The 17,515-nt window shown below is 32.5% G+C and overlaps 1 protein-coding gene across 1 annotated transcript; it reads right to left on the bottom strand.

Moving 5' to 3' along the window:
• Nucleotides 1–252: 252 nt before the first annotated feature.
• On the bottom strand, nucleotides 253–17,187 carry LOC120347568 (ankyrin repeat domain-containing protein 27-like). The gene is made up of 24 exons (XM_078117822.1): nucleotides 16,992–17,187; nucleotides 15,565–15,756; nucleotides 14,787–15,012; nucleotides 13,537–13,784; nucleotides 12,555–12,614; nucleotides 12,417–12,467; nucleotides 11,989–12,054; nucleotides 10,996–11,072; nucleotides 10,401–10,513; nucleotides 9,573–9,711; nucleotides 8,080–8,149; nucleotides 7,785–7,835; nucleotides 7,244–7,374; nucleotides 6,718–6,803; nucleotides 6,121–6,236; nucleotides 5,616–5,708; nucleotides 5,235–5,343; nucleotides 4,843–5,015; nucleotides 4,232–4,342; nucleotides 2,672–2,848; nucleotides 2,074–2,256; nucleotides 1,761–1,883; nucleotides 1,307–1,468; nucleotides 253–1,051 (listed from the first exon to the last, which is right to left on the bottom strand). Exons 1-24 carry the CDS (start codon nucleotides 17,091–17,093, stop codon nucleotides 386–388), a joined length of 3,525 nt encoding a protein of 1,174 aa, XP_077973948.1. The 5' UTR covers nucleotides 17,094–17,187; the 3' UTR covers nucleotides 253–385.
• Nucleotides 17,188–17,515: the final 328 nt, after the last annotated feature.

The following is a 17,515-nucleotide window of genomic DNA, read 5'->3' as shown; positions in this document are numbered from 1 at the left end:
AGATCTCTCTCCTCAACTTCATAGTGCAGTTAAACAATCGACGACCAAGTTTATACTCTTGAAATGAATAACTGGCTAACTATCACCAAACTCTATAATGGACTCTCAACCGAATGAGACGTCGTGGCTCGCCATGTGATTAAGCCTTCTCATCAGCTTATCTCTTCCCAAGCTAGGTCATAATCAACTGACATAACAAAACCAAACTCCTGAAATTATTCTCGGAATAGAAATAAAAAAAATTGTTGTTTAAACTTGAACATAATTTTTTTTTATTTCAGGTTCATGGAAACATTTAATACTTCAGCAAAGTAAAATTTTATATTTATATGGAATTCAATCATCACAGTGATTCAATAGCAAAAAAGAAGCAAAATTATCAAAATCAGCCAATCTCAAAATAAGAATCGGTTGCTTCCACTCTTTCCTCCTCTTTAGAAATATCCAGAGAACCAGATTCCTCATTCCTTTCGATTGCCAGATCTGAACCCGTCAAGGGTTTAAAAACATCATCAACATTGGCAATTACAGCTTCTGTTTCCACATGAGCACTTAGCATGGGTGTGTTAGATGCTTCACCATAGCTTGTAGATTCGTAAGCATCATTGTAGAAATTTGTAGTTGAAGGAGTTTCCTGGAGTAAATCTCTGAAAATATCAGACGTAACACTAACCCCAGTTGATGCTTTTCTCGGAGATGCAGCATTTTCACTGGTTGCTGATGGATCAAAAGAATTGTCATCATCAAAATCAATACATTTATCAACATGATCAATATTTTCTTCGCAACTGCCATCGAGACTACCACACTGAGGAGGGGTGGAAGGTGGTGGATCCTTGAACTTGGTATATAGTTCGTCAGCAATTGCTTCATCATGAGCAGATAGTGACTCAGGATGAGTTGACGAAACAGACAAATCTGAAATCCCAGATGAATCAACCAATGGAGGAGTCGCGGTATGAGGGGATATTCCAATAGGTGATAATGGTGTTGAAGATAAACTTTCCTCTAAAGCAGACACGGAGAGCAATAATCTCTTGATTTCAGGATCCTGCAACAAATTCATTCATACAATTTTAATTAGGCCACTCATTGGTACAGGTGCGGTAATTCCATAACAGTAGCTGAGCACTAAGCTTGCTGACAAAATCGGCAAACAAGTATAACACAGCCAGACAAGGGTGAAGGAATAAAATGTTCCTATATATATATAAAACAGCAATATATTGATGATCAGGTCAAACAGGACTTAGGAAAAAGGTTAAAAAAATAATGAAAAACTAATAAACAGTATGAAACACGGTACCTTATTTGCAAAATCAATAGGATTTTGCCCATCATTGTTCTTGTAATAAACCAACCCTCCATTGTCGAGCAAAATTTTAATTATGTCTTTGTTCTTCCATTTGACAGCAACGTGCAGAGGAGTATCACCATTTCTATTTCTTATGTTTACAGAAGCATGATGCTGAAAACAACACATGATAAGATTTCCAACTACCTTGACTAGTGAGGTATGCTCAGTAAATTAGACTATGAGGAAATAAAAATATTTGTGTCTCAATGACAAATGACTTCAATTACCGGTACATGACCAAAAAGACGAAAAAATAGGAAAAAAGTTTATCATACAGAATTCTTTAGTGCCATATTAAAATGCGTGCTAAATGCATAAATATTACCTTATTAGTCTAAATGTGTGATGATGGAAATTTTCTTTTTTCCATCTACATTTTGAAAAAACCTAATGCCAAACAAACCTTCAAAAGCACAACTGCACAGTCTAAGTGATTATATATTGCACACATGTAAAGCGGAGTGCTGCCAAATATGTCTCTTATATCCGCATTTGCACCTTCCTGCATCAGTATCAGTTCTGCAATCTGAAAATATGTAGAAAAGTTTAATAAATACGGCTCTCTTATTTTTCCTTCAAAATTCCATAGTCACGCATTCTGTTCTACACAAAGGCATCAGTTATTGAATACAAAAAAAGAATAATTTTTTTTTCTCAAAGCCATGTTAATTTTCAGAAAAAAAAAAAAAATTTCTATCATTTAAATATCCTCATACCTCAGAATGACCACTTTCACATGCAAAATGCAGTGGAGAATATTCGTGTCTTTTTGTTTTAGTATTTATGCTCGCTCCTTGCTCAACAAAAAGTTTTGCCATCTCTAGAAAACCGTGTTTTGAAGCCAACATTAATCCGGTATATTTTTCTTGATTAGAAGAGTTGACATGAAGAACATGTTCCTGAAATTTAAACATCAGAAGTATTCATACAGAAGTTCACACACAGATGGCTTGTCTGAAAAATATATTTCTAAAAGTAAAATCATGAAAATAAAATGTTAATAATAATAAGACAAAATCAAAATTCACTAAGAAAAAGTAGAACAATATTCTGATATGCTGTCAAAATAATCAAAATTTGAAAATGCTAGACTTTCTCGATATAGATTACACAGACAAATTGCAAGGAAGAAGAATTTTTTAAATGAATTCTTATTAGATAATCTCATCATAGTAGGAAAAAAAATGCAACCAGCTGTAAAGAAATACTTTACAAATCCACAGGCATATTGAATTTGAAATTTTATATTCACAAATCAGACTGGGCAACTCATGATTTTTAAACTTTAACTAACATAATAAATAAAAAACTTACATGGGAAACGGGATTACATTTCGGACACTGACATAAAGGATCACAAGATGATGGTACATCAGGTTTCAATCTTGCCTTGTCGTCATTGTCATCAACATTATCAGTATTGTGCCATCCGCATAAAAACCTTACCATGTTAATATCATTGTCAGTAACGGCTCTAAACAATTTCTCAACCTAAAAAGTTTTAATACAAGGTTGTTACGATGTTTGGTAGAGTTTATGTGAATAGCCCTTTGACGAAGGACTAAAACAATAAAGAAGGTATTCAATAAAGAAAATGATTAGCACGAAATCTGCGGATCCAAATTTACATTCCGCAAATGGGAAATTTGCAATTCTACAAAACCTCGAACCTTAAAAATTTAATAACTTAGAATAGCTCAAATGTGGAAAGAAATTCAAATAGGAACAGGCCAGGGGTGACTAGAACTAAAGAATCTACTATTTCATTGTAATTTGATACGTTATAACGAAATATTTTCAGATATAGAATATCTTAAATTGGGTCATGCTTGATAAGGAGCAAATAGGAATCCATATAAATATATATTCAATTAAATTTAAGATTAAATTTCGAAATGCAGTAAAGTTAAGATAAATAACAATTGGATTGGTCCCCTATTTTCACAGCTTTATGGAATTAAAATTTAATTTTCAGATTAAGATTAATTTGAATTCTCTGTTATACTGTTAGACTTAAATTGCCCAGAATGGCAATTTAACTATTTTAAACTATTCCTTAACCCTTTCCGTGCGGTGGGCACGTATACGTACCCACGACAAAAGTCGCTAGATTGCGGCGGGTACGTTGATGTACTCCACTGTTTTATTTAGCAATCGGTCGCAAACTGTTGGTCTAGTTTTTCCGGGTTTTAGTTTATTGATAAGAAGTCTTCTTCGAGATTAACATAAGCGACGGTAAATCTCGCTTTCGTTTACGACGGGAATTTTATTTGCGGCGGAACGAGGGAGTGTTTTTGAAATTTATGCAAATTTCGGTGTTCTTTGGGTGGTAATAGAAGACATATTATCCCTTCCATCTACCAAAGTATTTTGAGTTGGATCACGAAATTGCTACAGCAATATTATGCTATTGTTTGTCAACCACGAAGCGGTAACAGTAAAGGATTTAGCGAATATTTCTATTTTTCATCAAGGTTTGAAGTTTCAACTCCCAAGAAAAAAAAATGCCTTTTTTCTATCCGGTTTGTGACTCAGACCACCACTTTTAAAAAAACTTTTTCTTTCAATCGCCAATTGCAAGCTCTTTAAATAAGCTTTCCAACGAGCCGTCAGTGGGCAGCAGAGGATCATTAGTTTTTCGTTAGTCGATCGATTAGTTGTTGGTGTCCAAATGCATAAAATCGGCGTAGCAAATACGATTATTTAATAAAAAATAAAAATCGCATGGAAAGGGTTAAAATGAAGAATTTGAAATATCAAATACGAATAATTTCAAATAGATTCAATAATATAATTCTGTAAATTCCTGAAATCAACACCATTTTCCAACCGTTAAGCCATTAATATTTGATATTAATTATAAAAAAAACTTGCCTGCTTAGCAACATAGGCATTATCGCTTGTATTTTGAAGTTCTTTTGGAGTTATTGTACGAGGTCTGCTCCTTTTTTCTGGTGATTTATTGCTTGGGGAATTTTCAATGGCCTGTAAAACACACAAAAACTAAATAAACTGAATACGGAAAATGGGAAAATCACAAAGAATGAAAGATATAAATAACTGAACACAAAGTTTGGGAATACTAATACAATGAGTCATATATTTAATAGCCTAAACAAAAAGATTTGTCATGAATAATTGGATCCAGTGAATACTTCAACTTTCACTTAATAATTCACTGGTAGTTGAAACACGATCTAAAATCTATCATCATTATTTTGAACCTAAGCCGTGAGGTAAAAAAAAATTTGCACCTGAATCTGACTTCGATCTTTGAGCCTTTTGAAAACGACTCCTGACTAAGGGTTAAAAAAATTACGACTCCAACCCCAGACCATAAAAATAACAAATTTGACCAAAAAAGTGGGCCTAAGTACCTTTTTCAAGTATTCTTTGAGACTACTTAGTCAAAATGATCTATTCATTCAATTAAACATACGGTAGATCAATAAAACTAATAAAAAATAAATAAAGCATAAGTTTACCATATTACTCTGTAGATGCCTCAGTGTTCGAACAATCCTGATTGCTTGAGCAGCAGCTGTTTTGATTGTCAATGAAACCTTCAAATTTAAGCTGACATCTGTGGGATTTTCACGCCTCTTGTTCATCACTTTTGGATTTGCACCACACTCAAGAAGAGCAGAGACGATGCCATCTGTAAAAACACGAAAAAGTAATTATGGTGATTTCAAAATGATCACTACTTTTTATACTAGAGAAGTACAGACTGGTATAGCATTTTGTTGAAAAACATATCACAAATACCAATTCGCATGACCAAGAGATGAATCGCATAAAACATAATAAAGATGAGAACTACAATTTATAATATTGATGGTTATATGACAGGAGAACATAGCATACAAGGACATACCATATCCCCATTTAGAAGCTATATGTAATGGTCGATCTCCTTCATCATTGGGTACATTAATAGATTCGACAGATACTGTTGGATCGAAGTATAAAAACGCTTTTGCACACTGAAATATAGAAAACAAATGTTTAAAAAAAATTATTTACTACCATGGATGACCAAAAACAAATAATATACAGTTCCGAATCGGGTATATATGAAATATCAAATATATATTGAATTATTAGTACATCATATCCCAGCATTTTTAACCCTCAGCAAAACTTTACTTCTTTGACTGTTTTGCAACTTTAAAATTTATTGGTTTAGCTACAAGAACATGGGAAGGTCTTTCGACGGCTTTTTTAAATTAAATATTACAAATACTGCCATGCTTACCGCCTCATGTCCACGTTGACAGCATAAATGTAATGGTGTATTGCTGTTGTTATCTCGTGCATTTGGATTGGCTCCATGATGCATAAGAAGAAACTGTAATAGCAATAGAATGTAAATAGATGGAAAACGGGTATAATCATTTTCAAATCGAATCTCAATAGGGAAAAACAGGTGAATAAATTGGGGTATTATGAAGGTTATCGCGCTGCCGTATTGACAAAGAGTGTGATTTTGGGACAATTGCCCTGAAAGTGTACTGCCAAACAACAGCAGAAATATGTGTCAGAACTTGTTCTTATATCTGACCCAATTCCATCGGCACCAATTCAATCGTACAAAACACATATTATTTTCTTATCTTTCATGTGAAGGGTAACCAAGATTAAAAGATGACTCTGGGTCAATAGTGGGAAGAGCTGCAAAAGCATATATAATATAAACATTCAGGAATGTTCTACATACATTTCTTCAACCTTCTGGACTAGTGTGAAAGTCAAATACTCACAACAACACTCTGTGATCCAGATAATGCAGCACAATGCAATGGAGTTGATCCATGATAATCAGTTGCATTCAACTCCGAACCATGATCAACTAGTGAATCAACTAATTCATGATGACCTAGGGAAACATGAATATACTGGTAAATTGACTACTATTACTGCAGTGGTACGCAAATTGTATGACACAATCTATATTGTGTATAATTTTTAGATATTAGATTTTGTTTTGATATAATTTCCTAATAAAGTACTTTTTATCTGTCCGTGTTTACTACTTGAATAAAATAATCAAACTTATTAAAATATATGATAATATGGAAATTTGAGTCGTTTTAGCAAACATTTAGCCAAGTTATAATTTTTATGAGCACAAAAAACGTTAGAGTATAAATTTTTATCAGTCATAATTTAACGATAATCCAGTGAAATATCCCTTGTATTACAAAAAGTAAATGTGACATTAAATATTTATAAATTATCCCCAGTTTCACAAATGTAACAACAAAAAACATATCACCAGGCCCACGATACAAAAAATCCTAAATCGTCTTTAATGCTTGAAATAAAAAACTGAAGTAATATTTTTCAATTAGACTCACCGGAAACTGCAGCAATATGAAGTGCTGTTTGTCCTTTATCATTTCTTGTTTGAACTGTGATCAGAGTACTTGATATTGTTGCTGACCTGAATTGATAAAGTAAGACAGATCAAGAGTGTAATAAATAGTTTAAATCTTGGTTGTTTGGTATGTAATAATGAAAATTTCCGTAGAGTGAAAAAATAATTGAGAACAGCAAAATCAGTCATTTTTACACAACATTCTATATACCCTCAACACTGACAAGCTACTGCTTCGATTCGGCCTTTGTGTCTACATATTTGATAATCGCTCTCTTCTTTAATGGTCAAGAGGCATATCGAAGATGCACAGTTCGAATGACGTCGTGTCACTCAGCGGTATGCTCAGGTGTTCAGGCACCGAATTTCGAGCCGAGTACCGCAGCATTTTTGACTAGAATTTATTGGTCTGTGTATGTATATATATAGCATATATATACACATACATTAGTTTTTGCAGAACATAAAAAATCGACGTTTGGTAGATATAATGTATGTGCACATACCGTCTTTTCATCTCAGTACATTTTTCACATGCACACAATGGATGACATCTGTTTTGTTCTCTCTTTTTTCTTTCATTTGCACTCATTGACAGCAATTGTTTGACCGAATCCAAATCCCCATTTTGAATATCCTTAAAAAAACAATCAGTTAAATCAACCAAAAAATCCCGCTTTCTCTGTCAATTAAATTTCTAAATTAATATCTCGATCCTGAACTAACCCATAGAATTGGACAAACTAATTCTTCGAACCATCTGAAAAATCAATATTATATACAAAACACTTTCTTACAAAAGAGACGCTCCGAAAAATATAGAAGGTAATAAAATTTTCCAAAGATCGAAAAGATTCATTAATTTTGGATTTCAAATTGCTTAATTTTTCACTATCATAATGTACAAATAAAACTTAAGTAACCTATACAACAATTCAAATGATTGAACGCTATGCAAGGATCCATGAACATTCCCATAGTATTGTATTAAAGTCAGATCGACCAATCGATTTTATCACAGTATAAAGATTTTCAACATGAATTTACCTTGAAGTATTTCTGTATTGATGAAAGTTCAACATCACCATTCTTTGAGATCTGGAAAACATTTTAAACAGAGAATAATGCTATTGATGCAAACAAAAATTGAAACTTTATTATACAAAAAATTTACTTTTTATCTAGTTTCGGTGAAATAATAAAATCACTGCTAACTTTGAGAAGGGCGTGGAGAATAAGCTTTGTTCAGTTTAGTGCTCGAATTACGAATAGGTTCACTATCCTAGACAGTTTCATATTTTGGCACAAAATTTTTAAAATAGAAATTTGATTAAATACTTACTTGTCTACACATTTTTACTCCTCCATTCTTTATATGTTCAATGGCTGCTTCCATAGTTGAAAGGTAGAAGCTGTGATACAAAGAAAATATAAGGCAATGATAGATGGCATGAAATTTGTAAATAGTTAAGCGTAGGGATGGTAATATGATCCCAATGGAGGACATAACACATCCATGATATATGTTAATGAATGAAGATTCTGGGATTTCAACTTTTGCTCCAGTATAAAACAAATATTTTCACTCTTATGAATATATCAATTAACATAATTATCCAGTCTAGCTGTTAAACCTTGGTTTAACTATGTTGCTGAATATTGGCATCACAGTTGAAATATAATATTAATACTAAATTTTATGCCCACTGTCTCATCCGAAGCGTAATAGATTGGTTGGGTCAAGCTGAACAGTTGAAAACATCATGTAAAATATAATATTGAAATCCCTATTAAGCTATACTCATTAGCATCCAAGCAGCTAATACTACCAATTCCAACTAGAGGTAAGATCGGGTCCAAAAATTCCAGCCCGACCTGACCTGGGCCCGTGGGTATTAAACCCTACCCCGACTAATTAACTGGATTTACAGGCCCGACCCGACCCCGTGGGTATTAAACCCGACCCGAGCCTGACTAATTAACTGGATTTGCAGACCCAACCCGACCCTGTGGGTATTAAACCAGACGAGCCTGACTAATCAACTGGATTTGCAGACACTTTTCTCACTCGAGAGAGATTTTCGGGCGTGATCGTAAACATTACCTCGTTTTTGCATTTTTGAACTCTATTTGTTAGTTTTCAGTTATGTTTCGGAAATATAAATCAGATAATTCAAATATCACTTCTTCTTTCCTTTCCTCTTCGTAATAAAAAATTAGTGTAGAAATAGCTGTGATAGACTAGGCTAAAATTCTTTACCGGTACTTTTAAAAAACAGATTGTTGTACCACTTCCACTTATATGCGATGAATCATAATGATGGTTTGAAACAATTACCCCATTTTACTCGAAACCACTCTTAAAATAAAATAAGCCCCGAAAATTTTGCAATGGTAGGAAGAAGGAATAGGAAGAATATTTTAGTATTAGTATCCACACATAGTTTTAGTGTATATTTTTTATAAACATATATTTATTTTGAAAAAAAGTCAGCAATAGAGAAGCCCGACCCGACCCGAACATAATGATTGACATTTCAAGCCCGACCCGAACGTAATGATCTATATTTCAGGCCCGACCCGACTCGAACGTAATGATTGACATGTCAGGCCCGACCCAATCTTAGCTCAAATTCCATCTAGCCTCTAAAACTATACTTATAAGTAAATATTGAATCTGGGAAGAAGCCTACGAAACACTATAAACAACCTCATCTTGAAAATAGGTCAAATACAAAATTCCCAGCTTACTAACTCAGTTGAATGATACAACATGTGATTAGAAGTTGAAAGAAACTTAGGCTCAATTCAATAATAATTATCATAATAGCTCACTTGAATTGTTCAGATTGCGTGGAATTGAATCGAAAATGTTGAAGATAAATCAGGTTCGTTATCCAGTTTGGAATATTACATTTGATAATGAGATATATCAAGATGGGAAGCAAATCATCTGAACCAACGATTGCATTCTCTGAAACCAAATGAAAATTAAGGGTAGTAAGATTAGCTAATAATAAGCGTGGTTAAGCTTAGCATGCTCACAACTAAGAGATTTTACGGCTTCTGCTTAGACTAGAGACCAATCCGGAAGCACCACTGTACTAGAAATGCTGATAACTCTAGAATTTAATAATCTATGCCAAATCCAAAAAATGAAATTAATGAGAACAATACTAAAATAAACCAAATTCTGTTAGCAATTTTGAAAATATATAAACACTAGTTATATTTAAGCATAGCAAACTAATTCGAATACATTATAAGAGAATATTTTCAAATATGGGTTATATATTTCAAATTGAGTAACATTCATTACACAACATGTACAAATCTATGTGTACTCACCTCATATATATTCAATTAATAATGCAGGAATGTAAAGATAAACAGCGATTTGATGGAATCTCTAATTTATATAATTTCAAAAATTTATTTATGAATGCACCATACCATTATAATAATGAAATATTCCAAATTAAAATTCGATTCATGATGGACATCTTTTGTTATAACCAATTTTACCCATAAAATATTACTGCTTTATTCAGTCATAAAAATACTTGATTTCTATACACAGTTGAAGACTTGCCAGTAACATCAGACTTAATCTAAAATTTCATTGATTCGTACTGTGAGCTCCTATTTCTCCAAACCTCTCACCTTGTTTTGCAGTTATACAGGATATAGTGTGTTGAATACACGACAGCTTATCATTAGGAGTACAACACTTGTTAATTCGAGACAACTGCCTCCTTGACCGAGGTAACGACAACCTATAACAATCAAAGTTAAAAAATTATTAATTGTAAACACTTGGAAAATGAAGATATACAATGAGAAAAGAAGTGAATCATTCTTTGAAATTCAATTTTGTCAAAAGAAATGGAGATGTTACCTGAAGAGAATGTTATTGAACCAAACTGTCATTTTCACATTTTTGATATGAATGTTCTCCACATCACATATACGTCCAAAAAATTACTACTACACTCCAAGACTATTAGCAGTGAGTCTAGGACTGAGATGCAGTATGGCTGACCAAGATAAAAGGAATCATTATTCCTCATTATTTCCAAAAAAATATTTTTAAATATGTAATATCAAGCAAATTAAAAGATTCCAAATTCTTCCTGAAATTATACATTCCCTACATAGATTGTTACAACTTGATGGGTGATACCATAAAAATTTTCATCTGGTACCTGGTACTTCATGTTAACTTAGATAATGTGTACTGAAGTGAATAAATACCAACCAATATTTTTTGTCGATTTCCAAATCTAATGGTTGAATATCAAACAAGTTACAAATCATTTTGTTGAAAGCAGCCTCCTAAAAGCAAAAGAATATCAATTATTTGAAAATACCTAAGAAAAATTAAAACCAATTTCCATATCACACAACAGTTTGGACAAGCTATTTTTATGCTTAATTCATTGTATCTGTTATATCATTTAGCTCATGTAATTAAAGGTGTTGGTGAGGGGTTCACAACCCAGTTCTTAAAATCTAGTTTTAGCACCTTGTCGTTATCGGAGTTTTATTACCTGATGCAATAAAGTTTTAATTTGCATAGATATTTGAATTATCAGAAAGCATAGAATATCATCTTTCTGCATGAAAAACAAATTAATATTTCAACCAGCATGCGTTCTTAACTAGAGGTAAACGGACCACCAAAATCCACAGGAATTCATAATACCAGTCCATAAAAAATTTGACCAAAACACTTCTAAAGCTGCCAAATATAATTTAGGAGACAAACTTTATTGTAAATATTGTAAATTTGAAGTGTTAGGCTACTATCCCAAAATATAAATTTGCTTATATTTTTTCAGCAGACTTTGCATTTGTTGAATGGCACTTGATAGCCGTTTCTAAAACAACTGTTATGGGAATCAATTTTTAATAGGTGAAGGTACATTTGAAAATGGAGTACCAAAAAGGAATACCTTGGGTGACACTAACAATCAACATATCAATTACTACTGTTATTAAACATCTGAAAACGAATAACCGATGTAGTGGTAATCTATTCCCAAATAACAACCCCAAAACAGTAATTCACTCAACATATTTAAACAAGTTATGATGTTACTCATAAAACAGTGTGGATGTATTTTAGAATGTGAAAATATTTGAATAAGCACATTCATAATTAATAGTCAGGTGATAAATAACGTTCAACAAACATTGCATGTAAAATATGGCACAGAAACGTCATCAAACAAATAATATATTTACACACCTGAACAGGAACTACGCAACTGATTTGTCGGAAAACACTCTTATAAATCTCTTGTAAAACATAATTCTGTTCAAAAGACAAACTTTCATTATAACGCTCAATGTGGTAATATAAGGGACACTGCAAATTGAATAATCTAATACTTTCAAATATGGAATATTGGGTATATACTAAATTGGATTATATTTAATAGAGAAAATTAGAGGGGGAATTTGGCTAACACAGACAGTCCCGAACTCGTAATAGAACTAAAATAGGAAAAACCAGAATAAAATTATGGCCCAACCCTAACCTGATACACATACTACGAGGTAGACATATTATAAGGTAAATTGTTAGCAACTTAGCATATATCAAAAATTTGACGCATAATGAGGCAATTCAGACAAATTTATTTCCAAAAAAAAATTATTAGATTCATGTCATACCTCAACTTGAACTTTCGTTGTATCAGCTAAATTATTTTCAAATTCTTTTTTCTAAAATATGAATCGAAACACAATTTAATAAATACTGCTATAATTCTTATATATCGTATATGCAGTAGGCTATATAACAGTACTCACAATTTTTGAATCTTTCACAACAATTTGAAGACACATATTATACAAATCCTGAACCGAAGTCTGAAAATTAATAATTAAGTACAATGAGGTCATTTTTAAATAAACTTATTGGTTCACGAAATATAATGTATTAAAAAAGTTCAGTGAAATAATCTGAAAACCAATGTAAAACAGGCATAACATACTCTTAACAAGACATCGAGAGCAAAATGAATTGTTAATAATAGGTTTGAAAATAATATTTATTAATCATTATGGGTAAATATTCAGACTTGAGAATGTAATGAATTAGTTCCAATTCTTAATAAAAATAACGAGAAATTTTAGGAAATTTAAAACAATGTGAATCTATCTATATGAAAACAGAAAAATTTAATTATTTTCATATTTGAAAATCCTTGTTACTCAAAACAAAAAACAGGTACTGCATTACATCACAAATAAATTGGTTTCATATCAATCAAAGATGTTCACAAAATTTGATGTTTTGTAATTTCATAATTAGTCATGTGATATGAGGTAGCATCAGACATGCACATTACGCATTTACACCTGCAGCAATCAATACCTTGTACCCGTAACAACTAACCGAACAACACTCAATAAAACATTCAATGTAAATATTTTCATGCTCCAAGAAAGTTTTCAGAGATAACAGTATATCTTATTGAAAGTTGCTATTCTAGAATTTTTTCTTTCGATCATCTTATTATTGGAAAATTTTAATTTTGCAGTGATGTCATGATAAAGGCCAATTTAATATCCGAAAATTTAACATAAATCAAGATTCCATAGTAAATACTGTGTAGACAATTAAAAAAAAAAAAAATGATACAGATCAAATTATTTTCTGAAAATTTAATACAAATTATACTTTCATGATAAAAATGGAAAATGTGGGGAAAAAAAGAATTTATGAATAATTTAAATTAAAATTAACTGAATTTCGTAAGAACTATATTTTTTAGACACCCATACTCACCACACACACATCAATGCCAGATATTCCATCAATATTGCTTGATTGCGAACTATTTGCAGATGGTAATGTCGTAGTATAAATAGTTTTTCCTGATCCATGACTTTTTAAATAAGCAGCAATTTTCGAATCCACATTGTTTTTCAACTTCTGACTGTTGTTTGCTCGTCGCCATAATTGTTGGCCTCGCAATTTTTCCGAACTAAATTTAAAACCGCCAGCAATTGGTGACAGTGGACTTTCTTCCTCACCTTTTAAATATATGTAACACAAATATATAGACAAAGAGTGAACAACATATTGTTTTCACAACTGGTAATGCATTAAAACTTTTTTGTGTACCTATTTCTTATATAAAGAAAATTATTATCGCTTTGGATTAGTATTTAAAGCCTCGGTTCCCAAATTGTCAGGGAAAAAAAATCACGCCGCACTTACATGACAAATTTATAAATAAAACGCAATTTTGTATCGTCGATGTGTACTTTAAACTTTGTAAATATGTAGGCCTAAAGATAAATGGTCAAGGGTCAAGTCTTCTTCGTCACCTCTGCATGATTTTCCTTTGAAGTATAGAAAAAAACACTCATGTTCGCTAAACTCGATTCAGCATATAAATAAACCTCTATTGTTACATAACAGTTAGGTAACAACAGAGGAAGACACTCTGCAACAGAATGTAAACGACATAGAAAAGTAAAATGATTACAATAAAAACGCTTATAATAAATAGGCTTACAATATGTAATATTCAATCATATATTAGGTAGTTATGTTAACACTATTCTGTTATTTTCGGGAGAACACTTAGCAAATCGCTCCCTTTGAAAACCGCTGATTTAAAGCATTAAATAATTTAGACTTGTATACATTTAAACACAATTGCCCAAACCATGATAAATTAACATAAGAAGCTTAAATTATCAAATAAACAATGGAGTAGGATACCAATTCATCCAGAGACGTCCAAAACAATTTGAGCATTCAAATTAGATAGACCTATTATGATAAATGTAATTTATGATCCTAAAAATTATTAGAAATAAATATATATATATATATGCGAAACTGTTATTCCAAGCATTCGAAATCTGGCATTTATATAGAAAACAAGCTTCTTAAACTGATACCACCTATATAAAACCTTTTATGAACATAAAACCACCTGTGCAAAATTGCCTATTAAACATAACACCCATATTACATATACGGAACTTTGCATTATTAAAAGATTGTATACAGAGTAAACTTACCAAATTCTTGACCAGAGACAAGGTGAAGTTCGAGAGGGCGTGAAACACATAACATTTTGTAACTTTGATCGTTTGCATTGAAATAAGTTTCTTCAAATAATATTCTTGCTGTATGTTTGAGTCCACTACCTGGAAGATCCAGTTTTTCACTTCTACTATCAAAAGATGTAGCGACTTCTTCAAAACCCAAGCCACAGGACATCTTTGACCCCTCAACCAGAATTGTCTGTAAATAATTTTAGTTTCTAATTAAACTCTTCATGCGAATGGTTCTAATTTGCTTACAAATTCTTCTAACTTTACCTTTATTAAACATGGGTTGTCAAAATCGAACAATTGTCTCTGTTTTTACAGCATAAATAATTTTAATTTTCAAATCAACAAATTTTTTATCAAATATGTTTGTAAGACAAAGTAGCCAAAGAGCAAAGACAATTATGACTGTGCCTAAAGGAATGTCATTTGAAGTCAAGGTATGCACTTTAAACATAACAAAATATCGTTATGCACAATGAATATGAATTATTGAAGAAATATGATATTTTGAATGGTACATCAGTTCTCAATTCAGCACAACCTGGTGACATATTGCCGGTTATTCTAAAAAGTAAACTTAAAAAGGAGAAACAAAATTAGACATGAAAAATGAAGATTTCATCTAGATTTATAGATAGAACCGTGTGAGCTAGTGCAAACCTTCGCGATTTTAGAAGTTTGAAAGCAGATTTTCTAGTATCCCAGTGACCTCTTGGCTGTTACCTAATAATACTATATTTACCTTTCCATTATAAGTAAGATATTTGTTGATGTGTTTTACGGCAGGGGATGGTGCAATATCATCTTCTTTTTTTGATTGTTGAGAGACTTCTTCACAGTCAAACTTTATACAATGAGATTCAAAATAGGATGAACTGAAAGTTTTAGGAGCTTCTGAGCCACCTTTCCACGACCCAGATCGCGGGATACAAACCTAAAAAATACATATATTATAGAGCGGCTACATATGGACTTAATTTTGTTTGATTTGGGGAGCCTATAACAATATTTATTGATAGAAGGATTCCATGCAAACAAAAAGTAGCCCGTTTAAACAATGCCAGTACAGAATAAAAAAAAAAAACACTGCCAGACACTGATCATCGTTACCGTATACAAAAAAATTGGGTCTAGTGTAGTTTCGTACCTCAAGTACTCCTAGTGGGCGTAGCATAACAATTTTTACATAGGATATGTCAATCCTAACTCCCACCTGACTGTGTCATCCAAAAATTACGTCACCACAACGTCACAGTGACCCAGACTGGATTCCATGGCAGGTGCACGCCCGAGATCGCAGCGCTCCGCAAAAATGCACGAGAGGAAATTCAATTTTGCACGCCAAAACGTTACGGCTCTGATTCAGCGCATTTTTCTTCCGATAGTTTTACGCAAAAACACTCCCAAAGTTAAAAAGTATAAAAATAATGTTGGGGGTCATAGGTCAAACATCCATTTTTGCTCTGATTCAACTATTTTTTATCCAATAATTTTACGAGGATGTATTGAACAGCATAGCATCTAAAGTCAAAGTCAGTTGCACGTGGGCGCAGTCGTTTTGCATGCCATTAGCTATAATTGCACACCGGGAATTCTGATTTGCACGCAGGAATTTCTGAATGCACGCCCAATTTCTCATTCAAAAGGGCCATGAAATCCAGACTGGACAGTGACGTGATAAGGCCCCAAACATTACAGTATTACGAACTATCATCCAAGACGCGCAGACAATTACCCGAAATGGAGCAAGCTATTTCTGTCGTTTTCTCGTTGGAGCAATTTCGATATTAGAGAGATCACAGCCATTCTGCCATTAGCGAGCTTTTCATCGTCAGCAAAGATGCCATTCCTGGCGATTGTGGGTATATTTTGACAAGCTGTATGACGAGATTGTGACATCGTAGTGACGTATAGGATGGCATAGTCAGGTGGGGGTTAGGATTGACATTTGTGCAAAAATCGGTATGCCCATTACTTGAGGTACAGAGGTACGAAACTACACAAGACCAGAAAAATATTGTATCTCCTGAACTTAGCATAAACAATAAGCAAGTTCAATATGTTACTGGTATCGTATATCAGTATATGTTCAATATTACGCTGGCACCAGCATTAAAATTATCAATACTGCAATATCTGAATAGAAAAAATTAGAAGCTAAACACTTACAATCCATCTTCCATTGGTAGCTTGAAGAAATAGTTTGTCATGATTATGAACAAATGCTAAATACCAAGGGTTTTCACTTAAATCCTCGTCGTAATCATCCATTTTGATTCCGAAATAGACGAAGTACAATGCAGATTGAGCCTGCAAGCGCTCTAACCACTTCAGTAATTCGCGAGAATATCTATCAACAAAACTCTGCCGATGCTATTCATGTATCAAAATAAATGCAGTTGGATCCTATGCGGATAAATTACATACAATGGTTGAAAGGGGCAATGTTCAGACTTCTCGGATATCTTTTTTTTTTCACCTAATTTGCAGATTTTATCATAAACATATTTTAATCACATATTTCTAATTCAGAATGATCAGAAAATCTCTAATTTTGATTCAATTTATAAAATATCATGATTTTCTGTATTAACTGTATTTCTCGTAAATTTTCAACAAAACTAATATAAATGATGAAGAGTTTACAAAAAGAGAATTTATTGATCATATTATGATTTCAAAATGATGCGAAA

Source organism: Styela clava, chromosome 11 (genome assembly GCF_964204865.1).
Source record: "Styela clava chromosome 11, kaStyClav1.hap1.2, whole genome shotgun sequence".
In the NCBI taxonomy this organism is placed as follows: Eukaryota; Metazoa; Chordata; class Ascidiacea; order Stolidobranchia; family Styelidae; genus Styela; species Styela clava.
The sequence above is the reverse complement of the archived record's forward strand: the minus strand, read 5'-3'. Positions and strand labels throughout refer to the sequence as shown.